This window comes from Ixodes scapularis, unplaced genomic scaffold, assembly GCF_016920785.2.
Source record: "Ixodes scapularis isolate PalLabHiFi unplaced genomic scaffold, ASM1692078v2 PGA_scaffold7__128_contigs__length_106722199, whole genome shotgun sequence".
Taxonomy (NCBI): domain Eukaryota; kingdom Metazoa; phylum Arthropoda; class Arachnida; order Ixodida; family Ixodidae; genus Ixodes; species Ixodes scapularis.
In genome coordinates, this window is record NW_024609882.1 from 57,150,989 (window position 1) to 57,168,675 (window position 17,687).

General features: G+C 45.7%; 2 protein-coding genes across 2 annotated transcripts in view; one reads left to right on the forward strand and one right to left on the reverse strand.

Annotated features, from left to right (window-relative positions):
- The first annotated feature begins 1,611 nt into the window (after nucleotides 1-1,611).
- LOC115319496 (meiotic recombination protein REC114) lies at nucleotides 1,612-5,276 on the forward strand. The gene is made up of 5 exons (XM_029979512.2): nucleotides 1,612-1,811; nucleotides 2,366-2,452; nucleotides 3,029-3,112; nucleotides 3,298-3,423; nucleotides 4,744-5,276. The coding sequence occupies exons 1-5, from the start codon at nucleotides 1,692-1,694 to the stop codon at nucleotides 4,912-4,914; spliced, it is 588 nt and encodes a 195-aa protein (XP_029835372.1). The 5' UTR covers nucleotides 1,612-1,691; the 3' UTR covers nucleotides 4,915-5,276.
- Nucleotides 5,277-5,657: 381 nt separating this feature from the next.
- Nucleotides 5,658-17,687, reverse strand: part of LOC115319493 — a 44,109-nt gene continuing 32,079 nt past the window's right edge. The window contains exons 13-16 of the mRNA XM_040212477.3: nucleotides 13,381-13,574; nucleotides 10,611-10,876; nucleotides 7,766-7,859; nucleotides 5,658-5,745 (exon numbers count right to left, since the gene is read on the reverse strand). Coding sequence (XP_040068411.1) covers nucleotides 7,767-7,859; nucleotides 10,611-10,876; nucleotides 13,381-13,574 — 553 coding nt within the window. The 3' untranslated portion in view covers nucleotides 5,658-5,745; nucleotide 7,766. The remainder of the gene's footprint in view (nucleotides 5,746-7,765; nucleotides 7,860-10,610; nucleotides 10,877-13,380; nucleotides 13,575-17,687) is intronic.

Consider the following 17,687-nt stretch of genomic DNA (forward strand, 5'->3'; position numbering starts at 1 on the left):
ACGCGACTACGTCACTTCCGGCGTCGGAGGAACGATTTGCACACAGTGTTGCCAGATTGGGCTATATATAGCCAAATTGGGCTACATTTTTTTCTATGCAAAAATATTCCAAAAGCCGGGAATCATAATGATCAAAAAAACTGCTCCGACTTGCTTGTAGGTTTCACTGACGATGTTTCCCGGATGGGAGACGAAACGTTTGATTAAATTGTTAATTTTGTTGAGTAAAGTCGGAGCAGTTTTTTTGATCATTTTTTTCTAGTTGGCGTCAAAATTTCGTGGTTGGCTATATGGCTATTTTTGGGCTATTCCTAAGGGTGCGGCGAACTCTTGTCGAACCTCAGGTTCGACGTCGAACTTTGAGGTTCGACTAGTTAATTTTCGAACTTCTAATCAGTTTCGAAAAAAAATTGTTTCTCTTTTGGCTAGTCGAGAGAAGATAGGGGGAATGAGAATGGCTTCAAACTTCTACAAACTTCGGGGGTTTTCACAATGCGCAGAAAAGCAGTGCTAGCAGAGTTCAAGCGGTCTCCCACCAACGCAGTGGAACAAATCAAACAAACAGATTGCACTATTACCACAGGCCCGGTACCGCGTCTTCTACCCGGACGTAGACTCAACTCTCCAAGCGCAGCTTTGGTGCTCATTGTGAAAATTCTTAGGCATCGGCCATTTAAGAAAGGAAACACAATCAAAAATAGCGCGAACCGGAACGGGGGACGCTCATATTCTACGCAATTAAAAATAGACGGGTGGGGTTATTGGTAAGAACCTTAGATATAGGAGGTTCTGGCTTGAAACTCCCAGTTCTGATTGTTCTGCATTCTGGGGGGGGGGGGGGGGGGGGGGGGGGGGGGCTTCACAATACAGCTGTCCATGTATGTTTTCTACTTCTGAAAACCTACGAAGGATGGGTCATTGTTTCACACATTTTCAATCTCCTAAAGCTTTTTTTTTCTCTCTTTTTTTTTTTACCAGGGGACTTAATGTACACAGAAAGTGGCACAACTGAGGGTTGAAAAAGGTAATGTAACATGTTGTTTTTTACGACTATGAAAAATTGGCAATAAAAGGCTTAAAATAGTTGATTTTAGTCTTGGCTATTTTGGGCTATATTTATTTTATGGCTTTGGCTATATTTGGGCTATACCTCCCAGCCGTTTGGCGGTTTTTTTGGGTGGGACCATCTGGCAACACTGTTTGCACACAGGTCCCACTCCTCCGACGCCCCGTCGGAGGAAGCACTTCCCTGTTTTTTTGTTCTTTTACTGTATGATCATATCTCCCGTGCTTCGCAATAAAATTGTCTTTGTGTGTTTTGTACTTCTGAAAACCGAAGGATGGGCCAGTTTTGTACGGATTTATCCTTCCGAAGCTGTTTTTGAAAAATTTACAAGTAACATAATGTACACAGAAGGTGGTGCATCTGAGGGTTGAAAAAGAGTTTGTAACGCGTATTGGATGAGTGTGAGAAATTGTGAATATAAGGCTTAAAAATCATTGTTTTTAGTCTTGCCTATTTTGAGCTTTGGTTATATCTGGGCTATATCCCAGCCGTTTAGCGGTTTTTGGTGGGACCATCTGGCAACACTGCCGCAGGTCAGAACGTCTATCATCGCCTTCGTGGCGCGAAATCTGCGAAGTGTCGAAGATAGCTCTTGGCGGAATAGATCGGGAAATTCGGAATAGAAATGAGCCTGCAAACAGCCCACAAGTTTCCGCTCCGACTATACTCGAAATACGTGGAACCTATGGAAGACGACGTTGCAAGAGACGCGAAAGATGCTACCATGGACAGAAGCAACTGGAATGTATCGTCTGCTATTCCCAACCATCTTTTAATGCGTTTCTAACTAAATTTTGTTTTTTTTCGGAACCGTTTAGCAATCAAGGCTTGAAGCTTGATTAGGATACCGCGGCAGCATATTCAGGAAAGCTCCTACACCTCAGAAGTTGACAGCAGTGCTAAGGTCTCGACGCGATCGGAAGTTAAAGCGAACAGCTAAAGTCGCATCTTATTCCGCGATGTCATTGTAGCATACAGACGGCGTGCTACAATGCCATCGACAGCCTACCAGTCTTGTTCTCTCAATGGAATGTACCGCTAATTTCGTTGAGTATTATGTTGCAGTTAGAAACCAGGAGCGGGTTTATGGGTCAGCTTGAAAGGGGAGGGGAACGCCACGGGCGATGTGGTGGCCCCATCAATTTTTTTTTTTGGCGTAATATTTCTCATGTCAACAAAAATCAAAACATATATCCCCCCCCCCCCCCCCCTTTTTTTTTCTTCTTTTAATCCGCACGTTTGAAACGTGCGCGCAATTTGAACTGCGCAGCTTCGTATACAGTGCTCATTACCTTGCAGGTGCGGACCAGTACGGACGAGAGCACTTTGTTTGTTCACGTGACCGACAAAGATATGATGCTTGTACATCAGGGAGTTACCACCTATGTAAGTATGATGGCAAATGACTGCTAACAAAAGCATCCTAAATTTGCAACTCTTAAAACTGTTAACGTTGTTTCTACTGTTCAAGATGTCTCGTTTAGCAAGTGCCCTCGGATGATTCATTTAAAGCTAGTTATTAAGGGAGACAACTAATGGATAATGCCACATTTTCACAAGCATCTAGGATCACCTTTAGCTTAAATCCAGGGCTTTTACCATTCCCCTCAAGAAACGAGTTACGCAATTAGATTTCACTTCCAACCTCAAAAACAAATACAAAAACGCTTCTCCAATCTTGACTTTTGCGTCTTCTCACCGTTATTAAGGGGCGCATATCTGCTAAAAGCTTGAGCTCGGCTGTATGTTTCAATCTCGCTAGGTACTTCAATTCAGTTTCCAATTCGACCAAATCATTTTGGAACGCTTCAAACGACACCACCCACCTTTTCCTTGATTTCCCTACATTTCTATTTCTGCACATAAAAATCTGCGAGACACCCAATTTCAAATGAAGTATTTTTTTTTGTTTTTTTCTCGGGTTGCGGATAGACTAATGTGGACTTATTTGATCCGAAACAGGAATGCGTTTTTCTGCCGAATTCAAAGGACTGGGTGAAAGGGTCTGTGAAGGGAGACAGCATCTTGCTGATCTCAAGGTTTCACGTGAGTACAGTGTCGTCTCACCTTTTCCGTAGCCACTCTATAGTACCTCAAAAACACGGAGAAACTGCGGCGGTTTCTCCTCAAATGGGCGAGCGACCGGCCAAGATGCAGCACGGAATGCAGAACGCACAGTGGCTGCTCATGTGGAGGCCTAAAGCCCAGTAACAGCCTGTTATGTTTTGCAGGAAGGCAACGAACGAAAATTTCGAATTCAGTTTGACCGCTTTGCCGACAAGACCGGGATCGAGCAGTGCCAGGCATGCGTCGACATACTCTCGAAGTACTTCCCCATCCATGATTGCCCAGACGATGTGAGCACACTTCTGGCACATTGTGTCATCAACGAAAGGCAGCGGCTGAAGATGCGCATAAAAAAAATTGAACGATAGTAGCTGTGTATCCCACGACGTTGGCATTACCGCTCATTTCAATTTGAGCCATGTAAAACATCCCCGTAGTTACATTTTTTCCTTTTTCACTACAGCAGTACCTGAAATACCTGCACCAGTTTTATAAACCTACTTTGACTGTGCTCGAGTCTACCCATATTGTGGGCGAATCAGTGCCCGACGTTACTCGCAGCCATCGATATTCTCAGTCGTGTTGAGCTTTTAGTGCATCGTGAAGGAGCCACACTTCGTAATTCATGACGAATACAACAAATTTTTCACACTCAACAAAAGAATACCTCGGTGTTTTTATATAGATAGAACCAACTGATGCAAAACGCATAGGCCCGTTTTGCCTCTTCTTCCCGTCTAACTTTTGGAGCAATTAATAAACCCCTTGCAAAGCGTGCAGCACCGTCCGCAGTGCCCAAAAGAATGTCAGGAACGGTATGTACGGATCCCGTTTTAGCAGAAAACGGGTGCGACGGAGCCAACGCAGGTGACGGCAAGCAAGAAAATGCGCCTACACCTCTCTCTCTCACTCTCTTCAGTGTCATGCAGAACGTGCTGCAGAGGCAAGAAGAAATGTGCAGGACATTGCGCACGGAGTTCTGGGATTTCTGCAAAGGGTCGATTAGAGATGCCGAAACAAACACGCAACACATGCTGCATAAACTGGCTTAATGCAAAGTGTCCAGCAAAGTTCCAATTTTTCCCGACAGAACGAAAGAATGTGGTCACAAAGCGGGACCATTCACACGCTCAGATGACCCCTCCCAACATTGGAGAAACCACTTTTTTTGCCAACACGAGTGCATAGCAGTTCTAGCGACTCCCACCCCAGTCACTCCACCGGTGCAGGGGTAGAGCGTCGTACCATAAAGCGATAGCTCCAAAATTCCATTCCTGGCAAAAAAAATTCTTTTTTTTTTTTGTGGAAGACATTGGTGGGCATTGACAGAGACATGACCACATTAGCATGTTCATGTAGCACCGCTTTGCGATGCTCTAGACCCAGAAACCAGCCCTACAATGCATTCAGTGTTAAACCATACCAAGCTGGCTGTCCTAGGGCCAAGGATTCGTAGTAGTATTGACGAACATACATATTCTCATTTTTGGGGATTCAAAGGAGTATCGATGCATGCGCACATTTCCAGAGTTATAGGGATTTGTAAGAGTAGCGACGTGTTAAAATCCTCAGATGTTTCTGAATAAGGCCCCTACTCTCGATCCCTGAAGCCGCAGGAGAGCCAGCCTACGCTCGACGTTGCCGGATTCTTCAACCAGCAGTTTGAGTCGCCCGACACCTTGCACCAACTGGTCAAGTCGTGCCTGCAGGACCCAACCTTTCCCCACTTCGTGCAGCAGGTCGAAGCTGTCTTGAACCAAACTCTGGATGAGCCATCCTGAACGGTGCAGAGACGCTCACTCTCGCGCATTGCTATAAAAATGTGTGCGTTTGAATGACCGCCTTTACGGGAACATCGAGGAGTCGGACAACTTCGACGAGGCTGGGATCCATAGGCAGAAAGAGTCTCGTCGCGGAATTTAAGAAACGTTCGAGACACAAAGCTTGGCAAACACAGAAACCCTTTTTGTTCCAAGAAAATAATAAAGCTCATAAAAAAACATTCTAAAAACTTTCATTTGAATAGTAGCGCCGAGTCACCTGTCAAGCTGAAACGTGAGCCACAACCTTAAAACCTTCACTACACTCCTACACTCTAAAAGCCATGAACGATGCCGGACAAAAAATTGGCAATTCTAATAGACCTATTGCTATAATACCCGAGCATCAAGGAGAATTCAGAGATTGGTGTTCCACGTGCCACGCGTGCTGGCGTCAGCAGTTGGAACTTTTCTTAAGCAAATACCTAAAACAAATGGCATCTTGCACGCGCGTTCGTCAACGCTTTATTTTGGTTATTTACTTCGGATCTTTCATACAGGGAAGGCGTGCGCGTGTGGCGCCAAGGAACACCAATTCCTGCATTCTCCTTGATGCTTGGGTGATATAACAAATGGTCTCTCCAATTTCAGTCCAGTTACACCGCTACTACTAATCTCGATAAATACCTTACAAATGCTATCCTCGATGCATAACAACACAAGTCACAAGTTTGTTTGCATTGTTTCAAATTTTCTTTTTTTACTGTACAACCAACACGATCTGTATCTTCCACTCGAGGCGCTCGGAAACTATAGCACGGACGAGTGGAAGTTGCCACATGTACGCCTGACCTGAAAAGAGACAAAGAGAAAGGCCATGAACGCACGCAAACAAAAAGACTTCATCCCTGAGACAAAGCAGTTCAAGCCCAACCTATTTAGCACTTATGTAACACTCTCTGAATTCTCCGTAATATGTATATGTATATAGGTAAGTAATACATCTCGAGGACACTAGTGTCTGCAATCTGCGACGTCGGATCCCACGTCATGTGATTCTGTTGCGTATGCCCGTGGGTTCAGCTCATCTGCAGCGTTGTTTTCCTGTCGCGTCCCTAATTATTGTTGACCTCTTCGCCGTCGTGGATGTTCATTAAGGTTTTTGCAGCAGGCCGCAGGGCTAAAAACGTCTGCAGCTTTCTAATAAGCAATGAGCACATTCTGTGGTTACCAACGTGCACCCTTAGTTACTGTCTTTTTTGCAACAAATTCCACAGAAATATTTTTTTTCAGTACCCCCAGTTATAGTTGTTTCGAGGTATATACACCATTATTTTGCTTTTGAAATTTCAAATTAATCCGAAGTAAGAGGAAGGTTAAAGAACCCTCAACAATAGTGCCACTGCGTGCCTTCATAGTCAGTAACCCTGTGCAAGCTTGAAATAAGTGGGATCAGTGTGTACGAGGCTTCCACAGGTATACTTAAATGCGTCGCCCAAGTACTGGTAGCACTACACTGCCTGGGACGTATCATTTTTTTCCCTGGTGCAGTGATGCGATTGGCCCAAGCCGTTTTGGAGCACTTTGCGGAGCAGCCAAAACGGTGTTTTGGAGCAGAAAAAGTGGCCTTTGGAGCAGCCAAAACAGTTTAGGAGCAGAAAAAGTGGCTTTTGGAGCAGATATTCTTATAAAAAAAAAAGTATTGGTTTTAAGTGCTGGACAAACGAAGGACACATTGCTCGCCGCATAAACAAATTATAGTCAAGTTAGACCACCTGGGTACTCAGTTTAGTTTCGGTTTTGAAAGGCGACCGAATTGGTCCTTCGGCGCAGGTTTGGCGCAGATTACCCATATTTTGGCAAAATGTAGCAGGATGTAGCAGGGTTAGGCCCTTGGCGCAATTGGCGCAGCAATCACGTCACTGCTGGTGACGCTGCAATATCAGGCACTGTGTTGGAATGCCGTGAGACTGCAGTCGGAGACAGGTTAAAAATTTAGTAGGTGCACCACATCCAGCACAAACTTTCTGTCTCTGATAATAATTGCACGTGCAGCCAAAGCCTGGCAGAAGGCAACGAGAGCCTGCTAGAGGCAAAGCTTCTGCCGAATTCTTAGCAGGTCGCCAAAACCACCAGTGTTCAGCAGTGAAAGCTGTACTGCCGAGCACCAACAGAAACTCTATCGACTGTGGTTACCACCTTTGTGCAAACAAATTTTGGGACTTGGCCCCACCAGACAGCCAATGCCGCCGGCCAACACCGCAGTGTTCTGGCGACCTAATCAGTCTCCTGCAGTACATTTCTAGACTCGACAATTCAAAACCAAAAGACCACTGAAATATCTCAAAAGTTAGTTAGTGATCTTGAGACACAATTAGCTAGTTAATTATTGCATCCGACTCGTGCCCCAATGATCACCAAAGTCGATTATGTTATCTCGAAAGAAGTGTTTCTTCACTTGAAGTGCTCCTTCTTTTACACTTATTTTTTCAAAAAATAAGCAAACATATACAGTCTTAGCTCATTACAACGGACCTGCTTACAACAGACACGCCGCTAAACTTAAATCATTTTGGGGTGTGCTAGAAAAGCAAATTATATGTATTATAACATGCTTTCCACAAAAAAATACCTGCTATATCACTCGATCTGGATATAACATACCGATCTGTGAAGTTCGGCTGGGTTCCCTCTACATACCGTTGACTCAACTTCGTATCTGCATACAACATACTCCTTTTACAACGGACCGAAATCTTGGTTCTGTTATAACGAGCTTGGACTGTATGGATAGTCAGAATTTTAAGCCGGGACAGGCAGCAACTGCGGCCCATAGCAGGAATCCCTACGGCCGACCTTGAGCCGTACCCACCTCAGAGCTGCTGCTCTTCCTTTATCTTCTCCCACTTCTCCAGGAGTGAAGGGATGTTCTTCTTTCGCAGGGCCAGGCCAGCAGACACCTTTGTCTGCACACGCGAGACAACGACATTACAGTGCCCCAAAGAATCTTCCCAGTTCCGTAAAACATTTTCTCCATCACAGTAAACACTGCTTAAACATGTGCACTAATGTCTGTGATACAGAAGACATACACTCACTTTGGACTTTCTGCTATCTGTTACAGCGAAAGCAGGACTGGAAAACCAAACTGACTGATAGGCAGAAAGAAATGTTCTGCATTTTCTCGCTGGCTCGCCCCTTAAAGGCCGACCTGCAAAACAGTTATCAACCAGGGTGAAAATTTTCCTCGCCACCCAACCCATTTCCCCCTCTCCCACTGCTATCTTGATGGCGGGGAGGGGTAAACTCCTTTTGTTGCTGCAAGATGCAGCAACGAAAGGAGTTTCCTCACAGTCAAGTTAGGAGTTGGAGAGGTGGAAATGGGAAGGGTAGTGAGGAGGATTATCACCCAGGTTGAAAAATATGTTTGCAGGTCGCCCTTTGACCCTTTGAGTGCCGCACGCGAGTATACTCGTTTCGAGTTTTCAATTTATTTTCTGCTGCTTCCAACTTAACTCGGGCTGACAAAAATTTTGTTTCTGGTGGAGTTATGGACAACCCATTGAACCACATTTTTTAGCTGAAATTTCACCTTTTGACGCCAGGTGGTGAGTTTTACGGGGGAAACTTCCTCCGTATGCGTTTCCGAGTCAACATTGCTTTTGAATGGCAAACACACGTGCATCAACTTCGTGCTCCTTGACGGATGCCGAAATTAAGGAACTGCTAATGAATTCAGAATCTGATGACAGTGAAACTGAGTGTATTAAAATTAACTGTTGGGCTAGTTGGGTAAACATCTTCAATGCAAAAGTGCAAAGGACAAACACAGAACGGAAATACAGACAGGACAAAGCGCTCGTCCGGTCCGTGTATTTGCTCTACTCTTGTGCTTTTCACTTTTGTATGAGCATACTTGGGATACTGATGAAAGTGATGACGAGTCATCACCACCTGAAAGGCCACTCAAAACGAAAAGAACTCAGCAACACTGGCACCAAGTGGACTCCCCAGGTGACTTTGTTTAATGTTCACTTCAAATCAGAAGTTACTGAATTCTTAGAATGTAAAGCAACATAACCTGGTAAATGAATGTACATATCGAAACATGCAACCATGTTTCTGCGTCAAAAATATATGTATATATATCTTTTTTTTGTGCAGCAAAAAAATTTGGCATAAAGTGCTCCAATTTTTTGGTTGCGAAAGACATGGGCCAAATCACGAGCATTTCCCTCGCGACAAAAGCAACCAATGAGTACCAATGTAACATCGAAAATGAGAAAACTGAACCCAGGAAGTGGCACGAACGTTGGGACAGACGATGGCTCCAAAGAGCTTTCGAGAAGCGACTCGGTGGCAGCAACTCCCCGCTCACACGCTCGGATGTGAACGTTCGTGGTGGCTAGTCAAACGTTGCTAGCCGCTCACGTGACTCTGAGTCTGAATACACCTTTGCAGCTGCTGCTGGGATTGTGTCTTTCCTCGTCAAACAACTGTGCAGCGGAACAGCTACGATAGTAGAATATTTGCATAACGTTAGCACTGCCAAACACATTCCCTGATGTAAAAAGAAAAAAGAAATGGTGCACTTGAACTACATTATAAGATATACATCAGTGAGGACACACAGCATGGCAAACGCTGCGACGCGATCGACCGGATAAAGTTTTATTGGCGTGCGCCCAAGTAGCCTCAGCCAACAGCATCTCCGCCGTCCAAAACAAATGAGAAAAAAAAAAAGAGAAAAATGTAGAGCTCTTCCCACTTCTTGGATGGAGGACCAGCGAAGCTGTTATCCTTACGACGTCTAGGACAATGCCTACTGGACTACGTCTAGTACAACCTCAAGGACAACTTCTAGGACGACTTCTAGGACTACGCCTAGAGAAATACAGCCTTTCCATTCTGGTGAAAACCAGAGTGGAAAAGCTGGAAAGGTTGCCGTCATCTATGAGCGATGGCATCAACCAGACAACCGGCAAGCCGGTTGTCTGGTTGCCACCGTCGCTCATAGATGGCAGCAGCTGTCCGGAGTTTTGTGTCGACAATTGTTTGCTCGTGGACACGATACTGGGGAAACTAGCCCTTAACAGCTCTGATGTAAAAAGAATGTTTTGTTGCTACGGCGTTTGGGCATCTGCTCGGAGCATCTGCTCCGACCTTAATGGGCACTGACTTGAACACCGTGCCAGAGATCTCTCCACTTCAACGTGTTCATAAAACTGTTATTGCCACTGTTGAGGCACAAAACTAGGGTCGGTGACGAAGCGGAGCCCAAGCAATATGCATTGTGCCAAGTTCTACATGATGCAGTGCACCCAAAAAACAACCTTAAAAACAAGTGTGTCTTATACAGGGAAGCATGGGACACCGGGCCTGCGACAGGCTGCCATCTGGTGGCTCCGCTCGCAACCAAGGTGAGAAGAGGACTTAATCTGGCAGCGGCGAGGCGTGCGTTGTCCACACCCATATACATCTTACACAAATAGTGTGCTTAGATGGGCCAGTTGGTACATTGCAAAGGTCCCTGTGTCATTGTTTTCTTCGTGTCTCGGTCTGTGTTTTTTCGGCGCTTTATACCCTTTACATCTTTACATGTGCCCGTCCCGTCCTCTACCTACCCATGTTGTGCCCGATCGGCGCAAGCCAATCGCGCACAATATGGGGGTGAGTTTGCTACGTGTAATCGGATGCACCAAGGAACACGAGCCCACCTTCTTTTTCTTTAGGACCGCCGGAGACGGCTGAGCGGGCGGCACGTCTTCTCGCTCCGCTGGAACGCTGGGACCGGCACTCCAATGTTCCTCCGACGGAACGCACAACACGGGCTCTGCCACCACTTGGGCATGGGCAGAAGGGTTCCACACAGGCGCAGAACACTTTTCGACGGCCTCTCCGCCGCTCCGGGCACTTTCGAGCCCCTCGACTCGTTCCGGTGTCCTTTGCTCGCCGGTATCGGCGGGTGGCGGTCGCTCGGGCTCTTTGGGGGAAAAATGGAGAGAGAATTGAAGAAAGAAATCTGTGGCTGTTTGCAACAAATATGTCACTAAAACAGGCAAGGCAATGATGGTGGCAGCAAAGGTTATACTTGTTTTCAACGGAGGAACGTTAAGAACAAATATGCCTCCTCTCTGGCTGCTATCAAAAAAGTGGTGGAATACCATTACCATACATTCTAGACCAGGGGTCTCAAAACCTTTTGGCTAAGGGGATGAATCAGAAATCTGTCGCTGTTTTGAGGGCCAGAAAATAAATAAGTAAATATAAAAGAGGAAAAACTAAATAAGTAACCCTATAAATAAGCATTTAAATACAAATGTCAAAGTTAGAATAAACATGAAAAAAATAATATATAAGGTAGATGAATTTCCCTACTTTATTTATATGTACAATATTTAACCAATTATGAGTGCACTATAATTGGAACCCAGACAACTCACCAGGCATAAATCAAAGTGCAAAATTTGGCATGTTCCGACAAGGCAAAAAACTAATGAGAAGGATAGAACTGATGCTGACAATATGCAATGGATATGCCACTAAGCTCAATGTCTACACGGAAAAGCGAAGGAATTTTAACATAAGTAGCGGCACATACATGAAACAGGGGACTAATAATAATAATAATAATGTTTTATTATTCCGTGCTTTTAGAACGACCGAAAGTTTTGATACAATGATGCTTGTGATGACGATGTCCAATGAACGATAAGGAGACACGACACACATTACGATATATAGTTTTCTCTCATTTTCTCTGGTATCTTCGTCCACGCGGTTAATTCATGTTGCGGTGCCATGTTTTGCGCCGGGCGGGCCTGCTGGAAGCGGCGGTGCCATGTTTTGCACCGGGCAGGCCTGCTAAAAGCGGGCCGCGGGCTGGGCACCATTGGAAGAACCGCAGCCAGCCGCGGGCCGGGGTTTTGAGACCCCTGTTCTAGACTATCGCTTGTGAACCACACGTTTCACAGATGAAAATTTCCATACGACACAAATTTCTCTGCCTGCTAATAGAGCGGGCATTTTTCGAGGTGTGCTCCACACAATATTTTTACGTTTGGAATATGCACCAAGTGGGGACCATGCACGAGATGCAGACTAGGAACTGGTGCAGACCAGAGGCGCTGAGTGTTCCCAGAGCACCAAAACTCTCAAGCTTTGCTTCAATAAAGAGTCACGGTGCAGCAGTTGCAATCCCCAACATGGCACTGCCCTGCGGTCAAAGCGAAGCGCGTACATTGCAGCGTTCGTTCTCGTGCGAGCTCTTCAATCCATGTTCCTGGTGTAATGGTCTGTTTTTATGAAAGTTCTCTCCTTCGTTCCAAGCGTTGCCCGACTTGCTCCTCGCTGTCTCGTCTCTCTCCTTCGCCTCGAAACACATCGAAGTCGAGCATTAGGCTTAGCATCTGGTGGAGGTGCGTAGCCAGAAGGGGTGGGGTGTTCAGGTGTCAGAACACCCCCCGAAATTTTACTTTAATATATACATTATATATATATATATATATGTTTTTTTTTTTTTTTTTATTGTGTGTGATTGTACCAACACCTGGAACCACCCCCCGAAAATATTTTATGGCTATGCCACTGATCTGAGGCGTAGAGTTTGAAACGCACAACCGGAGCGAGTAAATGATCCGGCAAGCTTCTTTGGAAAACCAGATTGTCGGCTAGTTGATATAAATTAATCTAGAGAAAATCAACACTCCTTTCGTCCGGCCCTAACTCATCAATGTCCAGAGCTTCCACCCGTGCGCATTTGCCGTAGCCATGGTAACGCGGAAATGTTTCGTGTACATGTTTTGTTGTTTTGGGCCTATCTCCAAATGGCCGACTGGTAACTTCCGCCACGGGATGAAACAAACACCCTGAGGACTGTCTTCCGGTAAGAGGACTGAATGGAGTTCGGTCCTCTTACCGGATATTCAGGGACTCTAGTGCAGAGTATATATGGAAAGAATTTTGCTTTGTGATCAAAATTTGCCCCTGCCAATTATAGTCTGAAGACATAGAACATCTTTTTTGGCGCGGTGGTCACAAGGTAGAGAGATGATGCTCATGTGACACCAGGCTGTCCACGTGACTACCTCACGTGCAAACTTTTTCCCATTAACAACACTTAGTCGCATGCATAGCCAAAGCCGTACAAACCAGTGACGAACGAAGTCAGAAATTTTTTTTTTTGGGAGGAGGAGGGGTCAAAATGCATATGTATATTAAGGGTCAGCTGGATTTTGGGGGGAGGGCTCCCCAACTACACCACTGTTACGGAAGGCAACGAGCGTCTGCTGGAGGTGGAGCATCCCATGGGTTCTTAGCCTGTCTCCAGCTATAGAAGCATGCACCGTTCTCAGACAGCGTCAAAAACAAGTTCCTTCACGCAATCGCGCGACGGCGAGGTCACGCAGCGCAGGATCGAATCGCAGGAGCATTCCGCGGGCCTTTGGAGCGACGATTGGGAAAGGCACAAACGACGGCGACACTTACCGGGCTCCACGGATAACACGATCCGCTCCGCCGAGGACGCTGGATCGACATCCGTTGCCTCAACGCCGTTGCTGCCGTTTTCAACCGTCGGAGCGGTGGCGGTAGCGGCGGTGGCGGCGGCAGCGGCGACTGTTGGGAACTCCCACTGGGATCGCCCGGTCCGCAACTGTGTGTAGAAGTATCTCCCGTGGCCGCTAGAAACAGTCAGAACAAGAGGGGACACGAGCCACAATGAGAGCACGCACATCCTTAAAATGTGCGTCGCCAAAAGTGCAATTTCAAACCAGTTTCTTTTTGGCAGCGTTTGGATTCGAAAGGCGTCGATATATCGCCGAGCAAGCGCCCATACTTTACCAAGAATCTAGGAGCTTTGACCGGCCCTAGTTCTGAAATTGGTTCAAGTCGGTGGCTCGAAATGGAAAGGTAATGGCAGACGCAACATTTTACCACCGAAGTTAATGTCCGAAATGTCAACTTCCCACCACACTAGACTCGATGACAGCCTTTCAATTCTATGAGAAAAACGTAAAACTGCCGATCTTTTGTTCGTGCCAACAGTGTCACAATGTGCATATCTGCAAAAATAGTCAAGACGCCAACTGCTACAAATGAGCGTCAATGTTTCATTCCTCGTGCGTCAACTTCCTCCCAAATGAGGCAGCTCTTGACTGAAAGTCTGAGGTTTCCAAGAACATGAACAAACCCATCAAAAGCCATTTCGCACGCAATAAACCCGGCTACGATCGCCAACGATCCTCGCCGCTACAGCATCTTAGGCAAGCTAAAGCATGCTTCTTTCCTTAGCATAATTCCAGTGCACAAACGCGGTTCGCCACCAAACCCGATTGGACCGTTATTGCGTGGAACTGTTACCCATTCTGCCGACCGGAGTACAATCTAGCGGGACTTGAACATTTATGAGCAATGTTAAAGAGACCACAAAATTTTTTTTGCTCACTTCGGTTACGACTGTTCAGTGTAAACACTTCACATTCATAAAGCATGCAACAGAAAATGGGTTTTGTTGATGCATGCCGGTCTTCTTTCAAAAATTTAGTGTACTAGTGGGGCTTAAGATTCTTTGTACTTCTCAACTCCTCGTCTGTTGTTACAAATATATCCGCACGCACTAGTGGATTCAGAGGGGGGTCTGCATTTCTTGACCTGAATATCAGACGTGCAGATCCCTCCCCTGCTCGAGATTTCCTGCGCAAGTGCATTGCAGTGTACCGTGGGCAACGACGGAAACGACGCCTTGTATTGCGTAGCGTAATGCAGGGCCCTAGGGTCTCGTCCCCCCCCCCGCAAAATGCAGAACTATCGAATTCGTGGGAAGAACAGTCCGACGCCCTAACGACAGACGGCGTTCCCCGCAAACGTGGCCGCTGAGAGGTGGCCGCATTATCACTGTCGTATCACCCGAATGCACAGAGCACATCAACGCATTTCGAGTGGGTTGCCGCATCAGTGACACGCACCAAAAACCACAACACAAGCACTGCCCCCCGTGGGCAGCGAGATGACCACAGCCAGATGTTATCTTCCTTGGCGACCTAGAAAAAGCGTGGCAATGCAGAACCGTCAAATGAGCGAAGCGACAAGCAGTCTTCGAGGGTGGTGCCCTGCGGGACTCTTTTTCTGGCCTGTTGGAAAGGGGACTGAAGACAACTGATTAAAAATGCACACAAACACAAAACCACCCCATCAGCTAATAAAACACTAGACTCCCAAAACATTCCTTTTTTTTTTGTGTCTCAATGGGACACATATGTTAATAAACAAACTTTCCCTGAAAAAAAAAAAAACCTTTTAGAGCGATAGCTGTTACGGGCTTGCCCCCCGGTTTCGCGACTGCGTGAGCGTAAACATAGTCAGTTCCCCCCCAAGATTTAGCGGAAAATTGACGTCACGTGACCAACAGACAAATTCAGTTTCCCCGCTCAATTTACCGAAAAAAAGTTACAGGAGGTCGTTCAAGCCCCACCTTTAAAGGGATACTTGAACGAAATTTGAAATATACCCGTCATCTTCAAGAATAGGTTGAATATGATGCACATTATCCATAAATGAAAATTGCACATTTCTATTTTGAAACTGATCAGACGGCCATTCAGGCAAGTGCTCAGAGAGCAGCCAGGGGAGAGCATGTCACATCTGTCGCAATCATGATATAGTCTGTCTCGGGATGAACAAATCTGTTATCAAGGCTGACGTCGTCAGGACGCCCTAGCCGTTCCAGCCACCGAAGCGGTCGAAGCACGCCAACGATTGGGCCACCGCGACTAACCGCAAAGCTGCTTTTGTGTAAATTTTGAGTGATGCATTAATCTTCTATATTCTTGTAGAGGGAGACTAGCCACGTCTGGGACACACAAAAGAGAGTCCCGTTGAATGGGGAGTTCCTCCCTTTCCTCTCCTCTTGTGCTGACCCTAGAACTGTTGGGATGTAGTCAGGTAGGCGAGACAGTTACTGTCCCTACCTGTCAAGGTTCCTAGACGGCCATTACAAACGAAGCTTTAGCGACATCCACCAGGTGCTTTTTGCTAATCGCTTAATTCGGTTTGAAAATCCCTTTTGAGTCTTTCATAACAAGATATTGGTGTGTCCAATGCAATACTGCACCTTGGAACACGTATAGACAAAAAAATAAGCACCGGAATTTTGTTGTAGTAGTATCCCTTTAAGAGTGCAACACGGTAGCTAAACATATAAACCCCCTTGGATACATGGTTTTTCGCAAAAAAGACGGACACAAGAGAGAGAAACAAACACGAACGCTCGTGTTTGTTTCTCTCTAACGCTCGTGTTTGTTTCTCTCTCTTGTGTCCGTCCTTTTTACGCAAAACCATGTATCCAAACGTTCAGCAACTCGCCCAACAACAAACTATTTTATATAAACCCCCGCTTGTTCACTGCCGCGCAAGCGTGTCTGCGTGGCCTAGTCGGTAGAGTGTCTAGCTTGCAACCGAAGGGTCGTGGGTTTGAATCCCACCCCTGGCTAAAATTCTTGAAATGTTTTCTTTAAGGCAAATGAATTCCTTTTAAAGTAAAATCATTTGAGACATGTAGCGACCTTTAATTTGCTTTACATGTCATGCTTTAATCACTTTCATTCCAGGCGTGACATGACGTTTCACGTCAGCGTTGAGGGTTGTGTGAAATTCGCGCGCGAGCTCATGTGGCAGTGAAGTCATGACCCTTTCGAGCAATCAGGAATTTCTCGTCCCGCCGAAGCTCCCTTTTCACCGAGACGAGCTCTTCAATGCTCTCTCGTTAAAATTGACGCCACATGACCTACGCACCCTAAATTTGGCAGGAAAATTGATGTCACGTGACTTGATGTCACGGGACTGACTAACGAATTCAGGCTCCCCGCTAAATCTAGCGGAAAATTTGATGTCACGTGACCCATGCACCAACTCAGTTTCTCCGCTAAATTTGGCAAGAAAACGCATAACGACCTCCCTCAAAATCATTTGTTTGTCAACAACGTGTCGGCGCTAAATCAGCACGTCACTTCCAAACCAGATCACCGTATGACTAGGATTCCGTGTTTTCGGAGTTTATTTTTAGTCAAATTCGGAGGGTGTTTATTGGAGTTCATTTATTTCCACAAATTCTGAGTTTAAAAAGTTTATTTCTGTTCGATTCCAAAGTCTCTGAATTCAAAGCTTAATTTCGCAGCGTTTCCCACGAAAAATAAATAAATAATATCCCGGTGTAAACGTATGCTACATAAAGAAAAATAAAATGCACTTGTATCAATTAATTTTTTCTCATATGGATTTGGTGTTGGTGCCATTGCCATTGGTGATACCAATTTGTCCCACGGCAAAGTTGCACACATTTGTGGCTTCGTTAAACGTCAATACCTTAAAAATAAACTCTTGGAGGTAGTTGCTGGGAAGCACATATTCCTCCCATCCTATTCCATGCTACCTCGCGGCCGCGCAAGGTGGTGTTTTAAAGGATGTAATCGGGAAGTTTCAACTGCGTCTTCCAATTTTGTGCAATCTCTATGGTCCATAGCTTTAACTGATCTAAAAACATAACCTCTCCTTTTTCTTAAAACACAAATAGTATGGTTCAAACTAGAAACCAATACAGAGGCTTTTGTTGTGACCCGAAAGTAGAATGACATGTCCTGAACAAGACCCCTCTTGCCAATGATCCGAGATTTGAAAGATAACTGTGTGTACTTTCCTCGGATCATTGACCCCGTGTGCTGATCAAACTTAATTGTAAACTACCGTCCTTTTAGTTTATTGCAGGGAATGAGGGGGCGTACATCAAAATTTGGAGTTTA